Source organism: Ostrinia furnacalis, unplaced genomic scaffold (genome assembly GCF_004193835.3).
Source record: "Ostrinia furnacalis isolate ACB-3 unplaced genomic scaffold, ASM419383v2 OfSCF4384, whole genome shotgun sequence".
Classification (NCBI taxonomy): domain Eukaryota; kingdom Metazoa; phylum Arthropoda; class Insecta; order Lepidoptera; family Crambidae; genus Ostrinia; species Ostrinia furnacalis.
Genome location: NW_021134623.1, coordinates 182,675 through 205,447, shown reverse-complemented (window position 1 = coordinate 205,447; position 22,773 = coordinate 182,675). Strand labels below are relative to the sequence as shown.

Genomic DNA, 22,773 nt, shown 5'->3' with positions numbered 1-22,773 from the left:
TTAAAAAAGAACTTGTTATTTTGTAGTAGGTTGAGATGCAGTCGACTGTAAAGCAATCAGATGGAAAACATACGTCACACGTGAACTCGAATCAATCAGCTGCCAATCATACTTATTTGTCCATTATGGCATCCGTTAACGTTTGAAAGCTGCCAAGCTACAATTCTTGACCTTAGTGACAGATTTAGGCATAAAACGGATATCCATTTGTGATTATTTTGCCTAAATAGTTGATCTGACCTTGAAGCAGTTAACTAACTAATTTACTATTCTATAACGTATGCAACTTCCTTTCTGAAAATATTATTTATGATATTTTTATCAAGCTGCAATTTAGGTGGCATTATACAGACATACACAAAATAAAAGATGGGTTTGAGCCAAACTGCTACACGGCCACTGGTAGTAAGTAGGTACACTAGAGTTGACCACAGTCGTCAATTCTCATGACAGAAGTTAAAACAAGTTGGCTTCATGTCACTTCTTTGGATAGAGTGTAATCTTCCGAAGATTCTTAGAAAGATAAAATACAGTAACAGTTGACAAGACAGAGTATGGCAGTTATTGATGATGTAAGGATTTCCATCGAAATCCACAATTTCCATATCAAACGTTTCCCATACTCTATGCGCATGAGAATCTTGGAATTGGAATCCATTGTTTTTACGATGTAACGTGTTATACAACTGTTACATCCGAAGCGCAATACATATCTGTTCCCAGTATGTGTTCTATGTGTTCTTGTAAAAAGCTGGTAATGTTCGATACGCAACGGGATCCTAGAATTCAATTAGACGAGAAAATAGTTAGCTGTGCAGTCTTAATGTGACGTTATAAAGTCACAAGCATCAGTCATGCGTATTATTACATGCTTTTAATGCTGTAAATATATTTATAACTTTGATGTAAAAACACATGTTAGGTCCCTGTCTACTATTTTCTAGTTTAGAAACTTTTGTACACTGGTTTTGGTCTTTAACTATTTGTCGTATAAACAGATTAAAACTAAATAGTTTTCAGTTTCTAAGTAATGTTTCCTGTGTAATAATTTACCACATTACGTATAATATTAGTTTAAAACATCACCAACAGAGCAAGCACTTTCGATGCTGGTAAAAGTGTCCACGCATATTTTTCCAATGCCTCATTCATACTCAACTCGCCTTAAAAGTAAAACCAGATGGAAAGTACTTAAAAACGCTGTTTAATTTTGATCTTTAATACTTAGAGTTAAGTCAGAATACCGTTTTTCAAAGTTTCTTGTATTTTAAAAGCGGGTATTTTCTCGATTTGTCTGTATTAAGCAGTGTAGAGACAGGAGAGGGAATAGCCTGCCTCTATGATAGTTTTAACTGTAATTAAAATGTTAGTGTAATGACACTCTACATAATGTAATTCACGAGTTTGTTGAGCATCTTTATTGTAATGTAAGGTAAGATATCATTTGGAATAGAAGATATTTATTTGACATTATTTTTTAAATTTGATTCTGTACCAAATAAACGGTTCATTGTTAAAAGAAGTCGTGGTGACTCGTTGCGCCTTTACACTGTGGATCTCAAATTCCCAATCCTTTTACTGTTACATACTTTAAGGCTGGGTTGCACCATCTTACTTTAACTTTGATTAAACCTAAAAAATTTGTCAAACCCCATACAAAAACCACCGGTTATCGTTATAGTTACGGTCAAAGTTAGGTGGTGCAACTCAGCCTTAAGTTTTTATGGTTCACCGTTTAAAAATTAAAGACGAACATATTGCGCAATGCACAAGTCTTACGTATTGAAAAGAAACTTTCCTTTGAACTCGCGAATATTGACATAAATATTCAAACAATATTTTATGGTTTCGACACCATAAAACCTAAACCACTGACACCCATTGGGTTCGTGTTATATCACCATACATCATTAATTAAACCAATACCATAGTTTCACCATTGTTTGAGATGAAACAAGAATAATTGAAAATTGAACTTTTTGCGGCCGTTGCCATTGTTTTAAAGTCATTAAAGTTGTCATAACTCATCAGTCAGTTATCATTGCTACCATGACTGTGACATATGAAGAATTCCATATACCAAGGTATTAAGTAAGAATTGGCGAAAAGATGTTAATTATAAAATGTTCCTTTTAAAAATAATATAACTAAACCTTTAATATTGTTTTTCATTTATTTTCACTCTTTTTATTAATTAATTAACTTAATATTAAGATAGCCTTTTGTAGCGGAGTTTTGGGCTGACACTGTGCAGGTTTGTTGTCTACACGATGGGAAGAAGATAGCTACGAAAATAAGTTACGTGTAGAGACATCGCGACGTCTTTGTTTGAAACCTTATTTGGAATTGAGAAAAAAAACAACATGAATAATAAATACCTGCCAGTTTAATTGAAAACAAAAGAAGAAACAATACCAGTGCGAAATGTTTAAAGTTTGTAAACCTATTAGCAGCTATGTCTGTCTGACTCTATATTAACAACTAATGACAATATACAAACACAAATTATAGGTTTCTATACCACATAATATTGTAGCCAGTGAACTTGCCTCTAACACCTATTACCCATAGTTATCTGTCTAAGAATCTAAATTATAGTGGTTAAGTGACAAAAAGCTGTTTAGTAAAAAGAGAAAACTCGCGTTGTCATAACTGTACGTGATAATATGCGACCTTATTATAATGTGTGGTCCAACTTCCAAGTCACGAGAAAAAGATACTTACTTTAATAATTTAATATTGATTGTATCGTTGTTGTATGTACCTAAGTTTATATGGACCAACAAAGAGAGACTATTTAGCGTTTCTTGCAAATGATGGGATATTCCGTGGAGGGTAGTTGAACGGGAAGCATGGTCGATCTGTTTTAATGGTTTCAATTTATTATTTAACTAGCTTTCCGCCCGCGGCTTCGCCCGCGTGGAATTTTGTCTGTCACAGAAAAACTTTATCGCGCGCGTCCCTGTTTCAAAAACCGGGATAAAAACTATCCTATGTTCTTTCCCGGGACTCAAACTATCTCTATGCCAAATTTCATCAAAATCGGTTGCGAGGTTTAAGCGGGAAAGCGTAACAGACAGACAGACAGACAGACAGACAGACAGACAGACAGACAGATGGAATTTTGTCTGTCACAGAAAAACTTTATCGCGCGCGTCCCTGTTTCAAAAACCGGGATAAAAACTATCCTATGTTCTTTCCCGGGACTCAAACTATCTCTATGCCAAATTTCATCAAAATCGGTTGCGAGGTTTAAGCGGGAAAGCGTAACAGACAGACAGACAGACAGACAGACAGACAGACAGACAGACAGACAGACAGACAGACAGACAGAGTTACTTTCGCATTTATAATATTAGTTGGGATTAGTTGGGATGGACTTTAGTGTACCTACAAATTTGGTGTTATTTTGTGTTCTAAAGTGCAGTGAAGTGATAAATTATAAAAAACATTGAAATACTTCGAATTTGAGCGCGCATCGAGTGGGTTGTCTATTCTGTTCTGTTCTATTGATAACTATGTCAATTATTTTTCACTCGACATTGGCAGAAATAAACCTCCAAGAGAGGTTTAGTTGCCAATAAAAAAAAAAAGATGATAATTTTGTAATTTTAAATCCCCTAAGGATTTTCACAACGAGAGGTGGTGCGCTAATAATCGCTGACATAGCCCAACGGAGCAAGCTGAAGTGGCTATGGGCAGGGCATAAGTATGCAGAACTGACGGCCGATGGGGCAGCAAAGTTCTGGAGTGGAGGCCACGCACTGGAAAGCACAGCGTTGGACAAGGTGGACCGACGACCTCATAAAGTTAGCGGGAAGGCGATGGATGCAGGGAGCCCACCAACCGGCCATTGTGGAAATCATTGGGGGAGGCACTGCTGAACATACAGCAGTGGACGTCCTATGGCTGAAATGATGATGATGATAATGAAGGCTAGTAAATAAATAAATAAATAAATAAAGGCATTAGCGAGCGATGCGAGAATACGCGCCCAGTCACGGTAAGTAAGCTGTGCTTCTAATGATCGTGTGCTTTCATCGGCGCCCATTCATACTGCTTAGGCTTACAGGCTGAATGTAGGCCCTACTAATACACCTCTTTTCACTATCACTTCTAAATCATATTTGTACACGTGTCTCGTTTTCAGCCAAATGACGTCCACTGCTGGACAAAGGCCTCCCCCAAGGTTTTCCACAATGAACGGTCCTGTGCTGCCCGCATCCAGGCTCTTCCCGCGACCTTCACCAGATCGTCGGTCCACCTAGTAGGAGGCCTGCCCACGCTACGTCTTCCAGCCCGTGGTCGCCACTCGAGAACTTTCCTGCCCCAACGGCCATCGTCTCTACGAGCTATGTGCCCCGCCCACTGCCACTTGATTTTAGCAATTCTGCGAGCTATGTCGGTCGCTTTGGTTCTCCTGCGGATCTCCTCATTTCTGATTCGATCACGCAGGGAAACTCCGAGCATAGCCCGCTCCATCGCCCTTTGGGTGACCTTGAGCCTTGAGACACGTGTCTCACCGTAAAGTTTTGAATCTGGGGTCTTAGTGCGAGTTTACATCAAATGTCTTCGCTAGCGACCGCGTATTAAAATGACATACGCCCGTATTCACAAACATTATTGGACGCACAGGGTGACATACGAACCAATCACAGAGCTCTATTCAACGCTGTGCATTCCCTCTTTAATTTTTTTACACGCCGTCAGATACACGCTGTATAGATTAAGTAAAACCTTTTTAACAGATCCTACTTACTATTTATCTAGGCTTTGTTACACCACGGTAGTATTACCGTGGTTACACCTACGATTTTAAAAAACAGAAACGTCAAAGCGACAAATTGCGCGATAATCATACTATATTTAAATTACATTACATTATAGATTGATTATTCAGGAATTCGTAAATTGTATTATATAGAAGACATTTTTTATAAGCCATTTTCGAAATGTCGACTTAAAACTAGTGTAAGGAAGCTCTTTCATGCAAGCAGGTGTTTTATTAAAAATCTTGTTACACATTGCGTAACTTTTAATTTTAGTTTGTGTCAGTTCCCTTTGATTTTCTTCTTGGAAAAACTACAGTTTCCACGGCGACGCAAAACAAAGTTCTTCCTCTAGAAATGATTTCAAACATCCACAGCCACCGACCGTATTCCGTCTCGGATTCCCAGTATTGGTATAATGCGTTGTAGTCGAACCGGGCAATAGTACGGGAACCCTATAAAATAATCCAGTTATTGGGCATTTATTAACGCGCAAAATAAATAATAAAATAAATAAACTAAGTATAGTACGCAGAACTGACGGCCGATGGGGCAGCAAGGTTCTAGAGTGGAGGCCACGTACCGGAAAGCGCAGCGTAGGACGTCCACCTACAAGNACAGACAGACAGACAGACAGACAGAGTTACTTTCGCATTTATAATATTAGTTGGGATTAGTTGGGATGGACTTTAGTGTACAAATTTGGTGTTACTTTGTGTTCTAAAGTGCAGTGAAGTGATAAATTATAAAAAACATTGAAATACTTCGAATTTGAGCGCGCATCGAGTGTCGAGTGGGTTGTCGTATGAACAACCCGCTTTGGACCCGGTGGCGTCTCGAAACCTGCTTACGGGCATACTTAACTCCACGGAATCCATGAAAAATCAATAGAACTGAAACACCCACGTTCTATTGATAACTATGTCAATATTTTTCACTCGACATTGGCAGAAATAAACCTCCTAGAGAGGTTTGGTTGCCACAAATAAAAAAAAAAAATGGGATCATCGTTATCTGTCAACATTATCAGAAGTCCATCTCTGAACATAAGCCCCCCATATATTGTCAGTGAGCGGCTTTGAGAATTTTGCATCAAACTTAAACATCAGAATGATGGATCCTGCCTATCCATATCGCCTCATCCGGTTTTTGTTACCATGAAAATCTCTTATTTCATTAAAATCGGATTAATATCCTAATCAAAAGGCGTCATAGTATTGCTGCTTTTAATTTTTTACGTAACCACGAGTATTTTCAAGACAATAACACTCTCTCCCGTTTAAGAGAGAGTTTAGGTGTGTGTACCTATAGTAGGTAAAAGTTTGCGAAATTCTTCTATCATTTAAAAAAATCTATCATTCGCTTTTTCTTATGACTTAGGCCAAACAAAGTTGCATAATCCGCCACCTTTCTCACAACCTTTCGACCGCTGTGATACCTGTCATCATGTTATTTAATAAAGACCTTATTTCAATGGTCACTTAGGTCGAGAATGATGTGGCAAAAATGTTGCACACTTTGCTTGGGTATTGACAATATTATGATGTGTTTATTAGGTACTTTACTTTCACGGGTAAATGTGATGTTAATTTTATACTCGCAAATAATGTGTTTTATAAACAATTTATACGTGAATCATTACAAAAATAAAAATGTTATGTAAAATCTGAGATCCCAATAGTTGGACCAACGATCTGGTGAAGATTGGTTCGTTCGTTCGTTCGTTCGTTTCAGCCGAAAGACGTCCATTGCTGGACAAAGGCCTCCCCCAAGGATTTCCACAAAGACCGGTCCTAAGCCTCTCGCATCCAGGCACCTCCCGCGACCTTCACCATATCGTCCGTCCACCTAGTGGGAGGCCTGCCCACGCTACGTCACAACCAAGCCGAAGGAAAGGTTGGTTGCGGCAAGTTAATGCCTGAATGCGGGCAGCGCATAACCGTTCCTTGTGGAAATCCTAACGGGCCTTTGTCCAACAGTGGACGTCATTTGCCTGAATTTTTTTTTTTTTTTTTTTTTGTAATAGTAGTGCTGAACGGGTCATAATGGCATGTGTCGGTGCCGACGGCCAGCATTGACCACTAAAACTAGGGACTTTTTTTTAGGTGACATTAAGTGGTACACAATGTACTAGTACCTAAACTAGGCCGAGCCTGTATTATAGGTACCAGTTCCTTCCCAATGTTTGTCCTTGTACTAATGAATTTGAATGAACTAAAATGTAAGTTAATAATAATTAGTAATTACCTACCTAATTACGACACATTTGTCTCTAGTCTATGAATCTAGCTATTCTCTATCGAAAGAATTTCAATATCGTCAACCATAACTAGCTCTCAACATAAACTCAAAAAATGTTATTTTCCAAAGGTCATCCAACTAACCCATCAATTTTCAAATACACCCGTCATTGTAAATGCCACTTCAACAGTACATCAGCCTTGAATTTTCCTTTGCAAAATGGCACTTAATACAAAAACACAAGATACTACAATGTTATACTTGATGTGCTATTGTCTGAATGACATGACGCACCTTGCACGCCCCCTATCGTCCTCAAACACCCACGGGCACACCAACACATAATTACTGCTAAGCGCATCTTTAGTTAATCACTAGGATACTGACAAGCTGTTATCTAACTACATATTAAGTTAAGCACAACAGCTAACAGCTTGAGGTTAAGTTCATACATGACTTGAATTTAAAGCTTTATGTACTTTCCGTATTTTCACTTTCTGTAGACAATAATGTATCTGTCATCGTAATATTGTGAATTCCGTCAGATTATAATCTGACGTAGTTAGATTACAATCTGACGTAGTTAGATTACAATCTAACCTAACCTAACCCACTGTTAGTTTACAATCTCACGCGTTATATTATAAACTGACGGAGTTCACAATTTCACGTTGACATAATCTAAGTTTCGATTCATGTTACTAAAAAATAATAAAATAATTGAAATGGGATTGAAGTAAATTATGATAATTACTAGCTTTCCGCCCGCGGCTTCGCCCGCGTGGAATTTTGTCTGTCACAGAAAAACTTTATCGCGCGCGTCCCTGTTTCAAAAACCGGGATAAAAACTATCCTATGTTCTTTCCCGGGACTCAAACTATCTCTATGCCAAATTTCATCAAAATCGGTTGCGAGGTTTAAGCGGGAAAGCGTAACAGACAGACAGACAGACAGACAGACAGACAGACAGACAGACAGACAGACAGACAGACAGAGTTACTTTCGCATTTATAATATTAGTTGGGATTTACTAACCAGATAAATTAATATTACAGAAGCATCGTAGGTTTTTCTTTATTGACTTTTATCTCGAAGTTTAAAATTGAATTGAATACGGATCTTTTTCCATTACTCCCATTTAATTAATTGATTGAAATAATAATTTACTAACTTTAATTTAAAAAATTAATCCTAACTTTTTAATTCCTAACTTTGTTTTGGGTTTGAACTTAAAAATAGGAATGGCGCCCAACATGTTGTTTTTGAACTTAAAAATAGCTTTAGCACTTTAATAACTATAATCATAATTGTATGCCAAATAACAGCTTCCCAACCAAATCGTTATTTACTAAAGCTATTTTCTGTTCCTTGATACCTAAATTATCCACTATCACATCCTTGGTAACAAACTATTCTGGGACAGCAACTGCAAAAGGATCAATAAACAACAATCGATCATGAAGACAAGTGACGCGTGACGCACCGGCGCATACGCACCCACATTTGACGCCGGATGACGTCATGATGGCGCTATCCTTCCCACTCCTTAATTAACAATTCCAACTTTATACAAACAACATTTAGGACTACAATCGTAAGTATTTACTTATTTAGGTTGCTTAATACAGATGCTTCTTTAGCAGTATCATTAATCACACTCGTTTTCTTTTTAGGAAGGCGCTTTCGTTTTTGTTTTCGCTTCGCTTGTCTCCCGGAATTTCTCGAAGTTCACTGCCAAGTGTCTGTTCTTCAAATAGATACAGGATAATAGAACTGTTATCTTACATTAGATCACATATTCCAGAGATTAATTGAGGATGGGAATTTCTAAATGCCTAAATCATGATTGTGTCGATGTAAGGTATTGTTATCCTTTAAAAACTGATCTATAATAATTAATGATATGATCCTTATAAATAATTTAAAAAAATCGAACTGCCTAAGGCCGGAATTGAACCCACGACCTTCCGCTTGCCGGGCTAAACGCTAAAACTTAAATAACTATGATATGAACCTATTACTTATTTACTATTAAGACTCTGTTTTTCTTATGGTTCCCTTTTGAAATTAGAGAAAAAAGACACCCACCTAACAGCCAATCAGCGAAATAAGTATAATCAGCAATGATGGCTCTGAGAGGAATTTGATTTCGTAATAGGCACCTAAAGAGCGCAATCAACGATAACCAACACGTAATCGGCATCGAAATAAAACCCAATCTACCATAACGAGATGACAATGGCACAGTCGCATCCGCTGATCTGTTGGTGGTCCATTTATCTAACTGTCTTGTAAGGTCAACCAAAGTGAGAGTGATAACACTTACGCTAGTGTAGAGATGGCGATGTTGTTGAAGAAACGATTTGTATTCGATCCTAAACGAACTAGGCGACACTGAATAGATCTCAGTGGGTCTAGTCAAAATGCACTTTAAAACCGCAAACCAGTCGCAAACAAACTAACAAATCGCAAAAGTGGTCGATTACAAAAAAGGCTTAGCAAAAACGGCAAAAAATCGAATCGCAAAGTCCTACCTATTGATATAATCGAAAGAGGCATCTAAATATAGTATTTATCTGATCTTCTTGCACTAGAGCATCAACTTAACTTTAATAACCGATGTAATTGTATTTAGCTTGACAGGCTTTTGACGTTTGTAAAAGTGAGATGGTGCAACCCAGGGTAAGTATTGTATAACCATGTGAATATAATAATTTTATTGGGAAAAAAATCGCTTTTTCCATCAGACAAGACAGAAAACCCCAATCGAAACCCTGATTAAATTGAAACCTGATTCTGAATAAACAATTTTGTATTTTTTGTACTTCTTCAGACCCTTTAATTGATCGATTCATTTTGATTAGTTTTCTTTCTAAGTACTCGATCGGAAATCGATAGTGTTTGGCACAAGCCGCCATCCCTACTCCAGAGGTATTTATGGAGACGTTCTGAAGACGTCTTTTGATAGCTGACATGATAAATAGTCGGACAGCGGCCATTGTGGTGTGCTCGGAGATGATGTCAGATGCATGGAAAGTGAATACCTTTTGTATATGTACTTACTTCTCGGTAAAATGCAAAGATAAGTAGTTCCCTAACTACTTATTTAAGTTGTTGTAGTCTAGTTAGGACTATAAAAGTTGGTCCTTATTGTCCAAAATAAGTAGGTTTGATGATGAGTCTGAAACAAGGGGTTTGACTCCAACAACAATATTTTATCCTAATGCATTGCTCAATAGAGTTATTTCACTTTCTAAGTTCGCACCGATCCTTGCCTTGGTATGGGCCGTTTAGAAGGGATAAACTTAGGGACAAATTAATGAAGTAGGCTACTGCCCAGACTTTTTTAGATCTCACTTCAAGTGTCAGTTATTCAGTTTCCAGATTTCAATTCGAAATTGGATTACTTATTGTAACTACTTTTATCTCAATCCGGTCACATAATGATATGCTCGTATTCACACACGATGCCTGCTTAAGTGAAACTGCAAATGGAACCACAGCGCTGAATAGAGCTCTGATTGGTTCATGTGTCACCCTGTGCGTCCACGCGCACTGTGAGACCTCATAGTAATGTTTGTGATTACGGGCGTTAATTACTGACCAGTCTTTTAAAAGTAGGTAAAAACATAAAAGAATCGTTCTAACATGGCGTTGTTGATGGTCCAGCGTTACACAACGGGGCCGTTACGGTCTGGATCCGACGGTTCCAGCTCGGAACCGCTGTCCTACGTGTTATTGACTATTCTCTTGTTGATCTTCGATTGTACATGTCAAAGAACTGGGTGAATGCTATGGCGTGGAGTAATTGGGACATGACCCGGAAAATGACCTTTAAACAATGTGTGTAGTATGTACTCGAATCATTGGATTGGGCGATATAGTAGGTATATGGGCATCGGATATCGTGTTTGGAGACATAATTATGTACAGTACAGACGAGCACGTCGCCGTAAGAAGGATACTCAAGCTATGTGGTTGTAAATTGTGATTAGTGCAATATAATACATAAATGTAGAGTCACCAAGTTTTGAATGAACGATAATATAAAATATCTGGCTAAACATCACAGAGTAAAGATGGCAAAGAATCTGATGTATTTCTGATGCGTTTGATTTTAAAACAAAAATGTATTTTCTGATATGAAAAAATCTCTTGTACCTACAAGATGGTTTGCCGACGAATGCATAGTGTAGTAGACTATGCTTACGTCGGCAAACCATCTTTGCTCTACATTTTCTTCTATAAATTATCATCATTGTCACTCTCGATCCTTATTTTAATATTGCTGACTATTTAAAATAAAGCGTTATGTTTAGAAATTAAGGCGGTTTATTCGTTGATTATGTTAGAGAATGTTTAACTCGGTTCCATTACTTCCATTCCCAACACTTATTGATGCCAAGGGCCAACAAGATACTTGTACGTTGTAACTAGACTGTCAATACGATTTAAAACTAACTATTAATGCATACAGATCCATAAGATTATTCTAACTAGATAAGACATACAAATAAGAGATATATTACGAGGTCGGCAACATTTTGCAACAAACTTCACATAGTATGTCGTGTTTAATAGAATAGAAACATGTTCCAATCGTAATTAGATTGTCATATTGATAGTTTAATTAAACTTCTAGATTGCGTATTGAACTTTGAAATGAAATAATGAACAAAAGTTCTTCAAGTGTTATCATACAAACCTACAAAGTTACTTCACCGTCTGATTTACTTGCTAATTAATTAAAATAATTAAACGAAACCTTGGTAATGACTTCATTACAATACACTGAAATACGCTGAGTTATTTTAATCAAGAACGATTTCATTTTCATTTGACTGAAGCAAGACTTTGAAAATGGATTTAAACTTGTGATTTAAACGATTAATTAGGCAAAGCAAGGATGCACAATATTTTTTTTAAATTCAAATTATTTATTTGCATAAAACATGGTACATTTCAGTTACTATCTTGTTACGAGAACAACATGTTTCATCGACATAGCGATATGAAAATACACTTTATGCACTTCTTTTATTGTTCTGTGAAATTATCATGTAAAAAAACCCATTTTCCACAAAGTTCCACCTATAAAGCAGGTACCCCGCAAGGAGCGTTACGCGCACCGCGAAAAGTGAAAGTAACTCACCTCGGTTCGTTCCTGCACCACCATCACTTTTTTGAAGAAAATCTGGGGCATAGCGACACCTTTGCTTGAACCTCCTTTGTTTAAAAAACCAAATGTCAACCAATCCGCTATGGCCACCAAAGAGATCTAACCAAACTTTTTATAAACGACTGTTGCAACGACACTGAACTTTTTTGTTTATTTCCGAACCAATGCCACTGCACTGGTCGCAAACTTTTAACTTCTTTTTTATTCAAATCTGACACTGATTTTGGCGCGAAATGCAATCTTTTGACACACACACTGACAATAATATATTATGTTCATGATTGCAGCAATACTTGAACTCACATTAATATCTTTGACCGGTTAATACACGCTGCACTATACTTTAAGGCGTTTAGTACAAAACATACTAGGTATATGATTCGCGCACAGACCTTTCCCTTCTAACACTGTGTCTGCAACTAAGCAACACAACAACTATAATGTTTATAAGTATGAAACGTTGACTTCGACGTAGGACTGGCTGTCGCAATAGCGTTATTAGTCAGTTTATTTTCGTATTTGGAGGCCGTTATTTCTAGAGCTGTAGAGTTTAAATTCTCCTGATAGAAGTGCTGGATATTGGTTTAAGATAAGTTTGCAGTAACGATGCAATACACCCAAGCGGTTAGATCTAATCTCAGACACTCAGACAACTTGATACGTACTAGATTTACCTGTCCTTAGTTAGTGTGCGTGTATAAACATGTATTTTTAACGTTGCTGTACAGGATTGCTAATTGATGTAGTTTCCGACCCGGGAATTCTGATAAGGAATGCTGGGAAAATATCTTGGGAGCTAACCTAAGATAGTTAAAAAATGAGATGCGGCATCATTATAAACGTCCTAATTATGTGGGTAGATTACAATCATAACTTTGCTAGGTATAATTATGAAGCATTATAATAAGGTAACGAAGGCATAAAAACTCTGTCCGTACAAAACAAAGATGACGTGGGGCTTATGGGGAAAATGAAGAGTCTTCGTGCATTATTACTGTAAGTATCGAACCCATAAATTACAATAGAGAAAACATAACTTTTATATTTCACGTAACATGTAAGTTATGTATAAACATTAGCTTTTTATTTACTTACATAACTTATCAGGTAATGCCGTCGGTTGAATAAGTTGCAAACTTGCAGTAGATGGACTAAAAGATACTTATCTACATAGTTAAATAAACCGGTAATAGTCTGTCCAACAATGTAGAGCTAAAACTTTACTAAGAAAGAACATAGTATTATGTATTGATCACGAATGTTCGTCAAAATAAAATTCTAAGGCTGGGTTGCACCATTCATTCATCCATTTAACAAACGTCAAAAGTCTGTCAAACTCCATACAAAAACATCGGTTAAAGTTATAGTTATAGATACGATTAAAGGTGCTGCAATTGAGCATTGTAGTGGTAGCCTAAACTTCATTAGAGTAAAGTAAAAAAATGGAAAATTCAAACTCCTTGTAAAGCATTTTACTGACATACATAATGATGATTAATAATGACTTTACTGCTAAGTACGTGCAAATTAACCTTTTTCCTTTGTAACTGAAAGTGAAAATAATAGCTTTGTGTTACAGTTACTAATTTTCTTCTATAGTAGCCAGCTACCTACTTACCTACTTAAGGTACAAAATTAACTTCAATTTAATGGCGACAGTAGTTTAATAATTTTGGTAAATAATGTCACAGTTGTGATAAAAAAACAGATATTAGTATGTACTACGAGTTCCTTATTAGTTCGTTAATTTACTAGAACGGAATCGATCTAGAATACCAACTTGGCTTGAGTTTCGTGAGAATATTTGCAACAATGCGGTTTTGAACGCGGTTACCCGTATTGGTTTGGGGCAGTGGTTCCCAAACTGTGGTTGCGGTAGCCTACCCTGCAAGTTGTGATGATATCGAATTGTCGATCAACGCTTTTGCCTTTTATGTACAAGTATCTTTTTGTCACAACATGAAATGAATTCGATAAATTCGGCTCTATTTGTACCTCAATTGTCCTTCTTAGCTTGGTGGGATGAGTGGAGGGAGAGGGATCGATAGAATTATAGGAAGGGGTTTGAGAAGGAACATTGTAGGTATTTAATACATAATGCGTTAGCCCCTCGTACTAAGCTAAATATGCTTGTATCACGAGTGAACTCACCACAATAGTCGATTTTTATTTTTCTCTATTGGTTTTCGGTTTGCTCATGCAATTGTTTTCTTTGAAAAAGCTACTTTCTAGCAAATGTCTACGAACCTAAATACTTAAAAGATGGCAGATGTTTACTTGGAAGAAGAACCGCTTCTGTGGTCTAGTAGTGGTAAGACCACCTGCTTCAGATGCAGAGGTCGCTTCCACCTTTGGCCTGATCATTACTAACCATCAGGTGAGATACAGGCCAAGAGCTTCTTCGTTTGGATAAAAAAAGAAAAAAAAAATATGCCTGTGTCCGGGGGTCGGCCATACTAAAGTTGGGAAGCTGCGTTTGTGTCATGGCGATCCATTCGCTCGGGTCAACCGTTTGCACTGTTACGGTAAACGCCTTTCCCTGGTAATGCATTCCACTTTATTACATGTTTAAAAGACAGTTGTCTACCATTCCCGTGTGCTGATGATTGCGGACAAAACAAATCTGTACTTTTTAACCGACCGCAGGAAAGAAGGGTAATGTACATCATGTTAGCTATTCGTATAATGTTTTGTTAGAGACTGCTCCCTTCCTTCTTTAGTGCCTAGAATTTTTTTCATTACAATTGGTTTGTCCAATAAAATATGAGTTGCTTAATTTATCTTTCCTAATGCCTACGTCAACATTGTTTAAGGTATGCAGTAGCCTCTTTCAGGGCACTTACACACGTCCCAATATAATTTGCTCTACCACCACTCCGGGACAACATTGTCTGGTGCTTAGAAGTGGTGGAAGAAACACAGTCACTTTTGTCAGCCTCGAAGTTTACAAGTTCTAAAATTTTCATTTTGTTGATACAGTAGAATCTTGATAACTCGAATGTCAAGGGAAACCAAAAAAAAATCGAGATAACTAGCAAGTTTTCGACTTAACAAGTGAGCTCCGGGAATCCCGAGTAAGAAATCATTATATGTATTTTATGAACTTCGACTTACTGAGGTAGGTATTTGCAGTTCGAGTTACTGAGTATTAAAATGTACGAGTAATGCCTCACAGGGAAATAACTTATTGTTCGAGTTACTGAGTCTAAAAAATTCGAGTTACTGCGTCGTTCGGGGTTCGGCGGAAGGGAATAGCATATCTTTTCGATTTACTGAGGATTACGACTTAACAAGGTTCGAGTTATCAAGATTCTACTGTATTTTTAATGCTTGTACCTACCTATTAATCGAACACAGTTTCTATCACGTGAGTTTAGTCATGTTACAATTAATAGAAAATTGTTTTTATATCGCAAACTTGTATGCAAAATCGGCAATGAGTAAGCAGACACCTATCAAAAACCAGCCATGTAAGGAAGTGTTTGTCACGCCACGAAGATTCAATGGAATACTTAATTAGTGTGGTGAAAGTGATTATGTTTAAGTACAACCTACCAAAACCGTTGGGGCAGAAAATTCCTCGAGTGACCACGACCTGGAAGACGAAATGTGGGCAGACCTCCCACTGGACCGACGATCTGGTGAAGGTGAAGCACTTGGATGCAGTCATCGTGGAAATCCTTGAGAGTGACCTTTGTCAGCAGTGGACGTCTTTTGGCTGAAACGAATACCCTTTTTTTTTTTTTTTACGGGGAAAAAATGCGTTGCATCGCATACCTACCCTGCGGGGACAGGGTAGGTTATGTGGGGCTCACCACGTCAGAAGGACGAGGCATACCCACTAAAAAGACCCCGGTGCTCCGTCACTTCGCCATAAGTGGGAGGAGACTGTGGGTTTCCGGACAAAGCCTTCTCTACCACAGCCCCTCCCGGCGATTGCCCGCCTACATGGCGGGCCCTACAAGCCCCCCAGGACGGGGGGCGACAGGAACAGCTGGAAGCACACAGCTGTTCCCGTCCGACGGTGGTGGTGACCTGTGCAGTGCAGGCGGGGGCGCCCCCACGCCCCCGGCCCGCTGGCCATCACCGAGGAGAGGAAACTGGAGGCGATCATATTGTCGCCTCCTCTGACCCCTCCGCCGTCGGAAACGAATACCCTACCTTAACTATGCTCTAGGAGGAGATGTCTACGTACACTTTATCAAGGGATGGTCGAGTTTTCAATAATAGCTGTAAATCATATTAGTGATAGCATAATGATTTACCTATCGTTCTTGATGTAAGAGCGTGACCGACTTGAAACAAAATAAGTAGGGCTGCGTTCTTTTATTCATACGATACACAACATGACAGGTTTAATGTGATAATGCGACCCGAATACACAGGAAATGTAGGTAATTGCACATAAATAACAATGATAAGAGAAAGTACCTAGGAAAGAATACTCACTCAATACACTTAAAATATAATGTTAATAATACGTTTGATACTACAAATATTTTATAACGTGTTGATATATATATATTTATAAGAAGTATAGCAAGTGTCCATCAAGGTATTTCGCGAATATTTGGTTGGTACCTCTATTTCTTAGTAATAAGAAGCTAACAATTTCTTATTTAACATGTGTGGGAAGATGAACGGGTATAGATTAACCCTTACCCCGTAAGATAGTAACGGCAAGGGGTAGAACGACTTAGAAGAAAACGAAGAAGGGCTAGGTATGCCAAAAGTGGACTACTTAACTTATGTATGCAGAACAAAGCAGGGCTATCTGACTGCAATCACACCTGATGTTAACTGCATCTCATGAGATGCACCCTAAACCTGCATCTTTGTTCCCTGGTGTTGGAAGGGGGTGGATCTAGATTCTAGACTTTACTGTAACCTCACAAATATCGTCCACTAAACTCGCATCAACTATCACTAACGTGATCTTCAAAGAAACTGCATAGTTCAGGGTGAACCGCTTCTCACACACCTTTGACATTTTAATGCTAATGGGTATTGGTATTGATGCGGCCTACTGTTTGGTTGAGTAAGTATAATAAGTAACGCAAATAACAGACTGCTATAATGATGGACGTAATTGTAGAGACCCTTAGTGTGAGCATGACAATACTTCTGACTCTTATTCAAATAAAGCATCTTCTACAGTGGTTTTCTCTACTCGTTGTCAAGCTGTGATGAAGCTTAGGATTCATAGCTGAAAATCATGGGTTTCTCGGAAAGAAGTCAGTCGTAAAATAATGCTATGTTAATAGTATGAGGTCGTCAGATGAATGATAATTGTATCGAAGAAATTAAGGTATATGTATGTATTAACAGCAGTATTAACCGAGTGAGTCCCAGACGGCATTAATTAATGTCATAACAATTGATTATCTATTGTGTCTAGATTCGCGGAGCTTGAAGGATTAAATCATAGGCAAGTTATAAAAAAGTAGTAGTACCTACCTACAGTTGGTATTCCAAACGCAGTTTTTTTACTTGTGTAGGTTAGGCTTACACAAATAAAACTGCGTTTGGAATACCAAATTGCCTATGATTTAATTATACCTATTACTTAGGCGTGAAGGTAAGATAAAGATCAGCTGCTCTCATGAGCTAACTTGGCGACAAATTAATGATAATAACGTGCATTATCTCGTTTTGTAATGCATGACAGACATGGGACCGTTATGAAACGACGTTCATAACTCAGCTCAAACTCTACGACGGTAGGGAAGGTAATACAAACACAGGTTTGAAAACGAATTTTCCTTCGAACATCTACTCGTGTGTATGCAATACGGTGTTGTATTGATAAAAAATAGTAGATTAAGAATTTTCATTACCTAGGTTTTAGATTTTAGTGATAATACCTGAAGATTGTGTTGTAACATTTATTACTTAGCTACTATTCGAATCCATAAATTCCGTGGGTCGTGGTCTGACGTTCATAAATACGATAGGGAAAGGCCTACTACAACCACTTAGGAACCACTTAAGTGCCACTTAAAATGACGAATGAATATCTGTTCTATTTCACGATAATTGTACACCGCAATTGAAATATTTTAATTAACTCTATCGGCTGCCTGTGTGTGGTCTGAGGTTGATAAGATTCTTCAATTTATATTGGCACTTATACTGTAGTACTGTATACTTCCGAAGGACATTAGCCATACATTTATGTCCACCTTGACGTATAATACGTGTGCGATATTGTATGGCATTGTTCGACCATAGAATTAAAAGCGAGGACTTAATTATCAATACAGTCACGTTTAAAAATGACGCATCTCACTCCTCGCTATTCTTAACTTAGAATAATGACTGCTTTTAGTGCCTAAAGCTATAATTTATTTATCTGCACTAAAACAATTAAGTATTTAATTTACTGTGTTAGCTGTTGGTGAAGTTAGTGTTTTAACTGAAAGTGCTCTACTTACGTTCAAATCGTAACCGCTGCTGATCCAAGTGTGTTTCTTCAGGATACCCCCCACGTATTTCCTCCGCCATTTTGTTAAAAATCCCTCGTTCTTCCGCTTAGATCGGCGGTTCACTGTGTAACGTTCCATTTCAAGCACCTATCCACGCGTCGATGTATATCATCAGCACTGCACTTGTAACACGATGGGTGCCACTCGCGGACGTGATAAAACTAAATTCTTTCATAAAAACAAATCTCGAACAGAGATGCACATTATAATATTATATAAATCGCAACGAAGCGGACCGAATTAATTACAACTCTCTGAATAGATTACTCTAAGGCGGTTATCACAGTACGAACCACTAAATTCGGCAACGTTAATAAGACAATTAGAAAGTTTAAAAGATGCGTTTAGAACATCTAAAGCAAACTAGAACACAAAACAAAAGTTTTAAAATATTTTATATCAAAAAAACTTTTCACGCTGCACCAAGGGAGCGTTGAAAACCGTCGTCCTGCGTGCTCGAACTTGGTAGACTAATAATTTGTTCGGTACACTTTATTGTCGCCTTATTCGTGTTACGGTATGTTGGAACCAATACAGGAGTGATTCGAATGCTACGAACGTAGATTTTGATTGTCGTCCCATACAAAACGGACAATAAGCGTTTTGTTATGCGCCGGGCCGGCCGTCGCGGTGTGTCAGTACAATTTCCCTAGCCTAAAATACTCGATCAAGGACGTTGTTTGTGTGGGAAATAGGTGAATGTCACATATTGAGGTCGGCTTTACAAATAAACATAAACAGAGAATCCCCATGAAAGTCATTAGCACGAATTAATTAGAAACTACATAACTATTCTGATTTATGTTAATGTTGTTATGATGTAGTGCTTCACTTCCAACACTTCCAAGTGTGTTAATTACTACGTGTTTTACAAAAGATTAGCCCAACTCTTATAAATGCTATTGCCTGTGTCGATTTTACACACTTAAATCTACTTAAACCTATCTTAATAGCATTGTCCCATTTCAAAAGTACAAACTTACCTATTGCACTAAATGTTTAGAATAACAAAAATTGTAAATTCATTTATGACTACCTGTGCCCGCGACTTCGTACGCGTGAAAATCCGTTTTCGCAAAATTTTTTATTGTTGCTCTGCACCTATTACTCGTAGCGTAATGGTATATAGCCTATAGCCTTCCTCGATAAATGGGCTATCTAACACTGAAATAATTTTTCAAATCGTTCAATCGTTGCTGAGATTAGCGCGTTCAAGTAAACAAACAAACAAACTCTTCAGCTTTATAATATTAGTATAGATGAAGTCTGGTTTAGCGATTATGTATGACTGTGAAGGGGACAATAACAGTCTGTTACGAAAATAAATAAGCATCTTGATATTAACTTGCTAAATCTTTATTAGGTCACCACCAGTCTTCTTATTTTAGTTATTTACAACCAACAATAAATTAAGTTTATTCACAATCCTGGACTGGAGTAATCTATTATTTTTATTATTATGTTATCGGTTTTTATTAGTAATTATGCCTAACCCACATGACTAAGCACCTGGGTAGGGACTTTCTTTAATAACTTTGTCAAAGTGCCTGATAAATTATCATCAGCAAAAATGCAAAGAAGTGATATCGCAAAAGAATATTTTTGTGAATCTGATGGTAAAATCAATGTAAAGGAATTAAAGCAAAATTAAATAGATTCCTAATAATAATTATTAAAGATAGAAATGATGTATTAAATTTTTGAAAAGCTTTATTATTATTTACACTTTGCGTACAACAAAGCATTCTACGCTTCTTCAATGACTATTTTCTTATTTGCTGAGATGATAATTTTTTTTAGTAGAGATCATGATTAACGCTCAATAAAATTGATCTATCTACGGCAAAGCTACGTAACGTAATTAGGTCAAGTTTTACGAATATCGTAATTATGGTATAACGGTATCGTTACCATCGTTCCATATTTTTTTACAGCTGCAACACCTAATGTAATAAAAAAAAGAAACTTCAAACTTCAGAAAAAAATGTCAAAATTTGAAGTGGATTCTGATGGATTTCAAATTGTAAAATCAAAACATTCATTCAAAAAACCTTCAAAATTACCAGATAAATCATTAGATGATGAAAAACTTTACAATATAAATAAAGAGAAATTGATAAAGTAAGTTTTGCTCTTTAATAAATACATGTACGGTTCTTTCCCTTTGAGGTTATAATTTCAGTAAATTTTGTTATTTTTCAGGCAAATAGAAGTTGCTGTGGATTGTATGAAAGGCTCAGAATATTTTGAAGACGCAATTAAGTCTGTAAGTACAGTAGTACTTGATAAACCAGTAGCAGAAATAATTTGTCTGGGGCTTGGCCACATTTATGCGTGTAATGTTTCTAAAAATCAGTTAGCATTTTTGCTGTGTCTGAGAGACTTTTGTAAGCCCAAGAGAGTACTAGTACATGATCCAATATTTTTCAAAACTGAATGCGAAGTACTACAACATTTTGGGCTTGAAGTTATACCAGAAAATAATGAAGGAAATTACATAATTTCTGAAAATGATTATACCATAGCTTATCTACCTCACTGCCCTAAACAGCTAACAAACAACTTTTTATGGGCTAATTGGGATTTAAAGCTGCAAAACTGCATGATAATATGCAACAGTTTTAGCTCTCTGATTGAAAATAATCCTAGTCGGTTATTATTAGAGACTGTCCCATACTTACATAAAATATACCCATTTACAAGCGAAATTGTGTTGCAAAACAACTATACCCTATCAAATGTCTTTAACGATACATCTATCCACTATTTCCCTAAAGAGAAATTAGTGACAATCCCTGCAGAATTTTGGCAAAAAGGCAGCAAACCTCATTACAATAACACAGAAGAATTTATTACGTCGCTGATGGTAGAAAAGCTGAACATTTGATTTGTTTGAAGGTCTGAATCATGGCATCGATTACTACAAAGCCTGCACTAGTGACCTTGAGGCAACTACTGTCAGAACTACGAAAGCAGAGTTCAACGAAGAGACTGGCCGAGAACCAGATGGTACAGTACATATTTAGCCAGTACCGTAAATACCAGACTACCGATCAACAACTCTGTAAGGCAGCGGAAGAAATGCACTATAAAGCCAAAACCTACTTCAACTATTTACATAATTCTAGAATGTATAAAGAGATCAACGTGGAATTCAAAGGTAAAGGGGAAAGGTCCGTAGAGGAAACGGCCAAGATGGTTGGATTCAAGTTACCCCATGACCCGAAACCGTAGATAATTTTAATTTAATAGAATATTACATATAGTTATTGTAAATAGCTATCTCTAAATATTATGTAGTACAAAGCCTTTGTTTTGTTGTTATAAATAAAACACAATAATAAAATAAAACAAGTTTTTTAATTAACAATACAGGGTTGTAAAAAGACCCAGTGAAACTGAGCATAATATTATTTACCTTTTGTTCCACCAATAATATAAGTTGCAAAACTGATTTTTCTAGCAATTATAATTGATTTTGTTAATGGAACATTAACATATTAAACTAGTTTTTTCTGATTAATGGTACTACAGATTAGAGATGAAACGGATAGTTGTTTGGCCGGATACCGGATACCGGATATCCGGCGAGCTGCTAGGCCGGATAGCCGGATATCCGGCGGCCGGATAGTTGTCCCATTGTCATGTTGCATGTCGTAACGAGTTTAGCGCCGCACAGGTGCTTCGAACGCGATCAGTGGGTCTAGTAGACTAGACAAGTCACACTTTTCGAAAATCAAATTCGTTCGAATAGAATGTCAGATTTTGCCACTCGTCTAAGGGGCAAATTAATTCGGGCGATTTCGGTTGCCATCGTATGACATTGAATGGCGAAAATTCAATTAGTTTACTTGCTGCGTAATCTGACTGAACTGCATTATACAGGGTGACTTTGAAATCGTTGGCATTCTTTTTAAAATAAGACTCTACTCATGATTCCCCAAATATGAGTCATATCAATTTAATTAAAATTTCAATATTTGAAATCTTGTACAGATGACAGCACATCAATCTTCATATTCATACTGTGGCATCTTATTTCAATGTATTAAGTCTTATTTTGCAACAGATTGTATGGGATGATGTGCTGTTGAGTGTA

The 22,773-nt window shown here is 37.2% G+C and overlaps 2 protein-coding genes across 4 annotated transcripts in view; one reads left to right on the top strand and one right to left on the bottom strand.

The window, feature by feature from the left end:
- Positions 1 to 18,767, bottom strand: part of LOC114359406 (uncharacterized) — a 98,812-nt gene extending 80,045 nt beyond the window's left edge. Inside the window, exon 1 of one of the 2 annotated variants that reach the window (XM_028313798.1) lies at positions 18,624 to 18,767. In XM_028313798.1, coding sequence (XP_028169599.1) covers positions 18,624 to 18,752 — 129 coding nt within the window. In that variant the 5' untranslated portion in view covers positions 18,753 to 18,767. Of the gene's footprint in view, positions 1 to 12,162; positions 12,327 to 18,623 lie in introns of those variants that run through there. The other variant, XM_028313800.1, reaches the window with a different exon arrangement.
- A 1,886-nt stretch (positions 18,768 to 20,653) lies between these two features.
- Positions 20,654 to 22,154, top strand: LOC114359410 (protein FMC1 homolog). 2 transcript variants are annotated; one of them, XM_028313809.1, is made up of 3 exons: positions 20,654 to 20,795; positions 20,877 to 20,940; positions 21,573 to 21,991. In XM_028313809.1, the coding sequence occupies exon 3, from the start codon at positions 21,582 to 21,584 to the stop codon at positions 21,906 to 21,908; it is 327 nt and encodes a 108-aa protein (XP_028169610.1). In that variant the 5' UTR covers positions 20,654 to 20,795; positions 20,877 to 20,940; positions 21,573 to 21,581; the 3' UTR covers positions 21,909 to 21,991. The 2 variants fall into 2 exon arrangements, with proteins under 2 accessions (XP_028169610.1, XP_028169608.1); XM_028313807.1 differs by having other exon boundaries at positions 20,658 to 20,795; positions 20,877 to 22,154.
- The last annotated feature ends 619 nt before the right edge of the window (positions 22,155 to 22,773 follow it).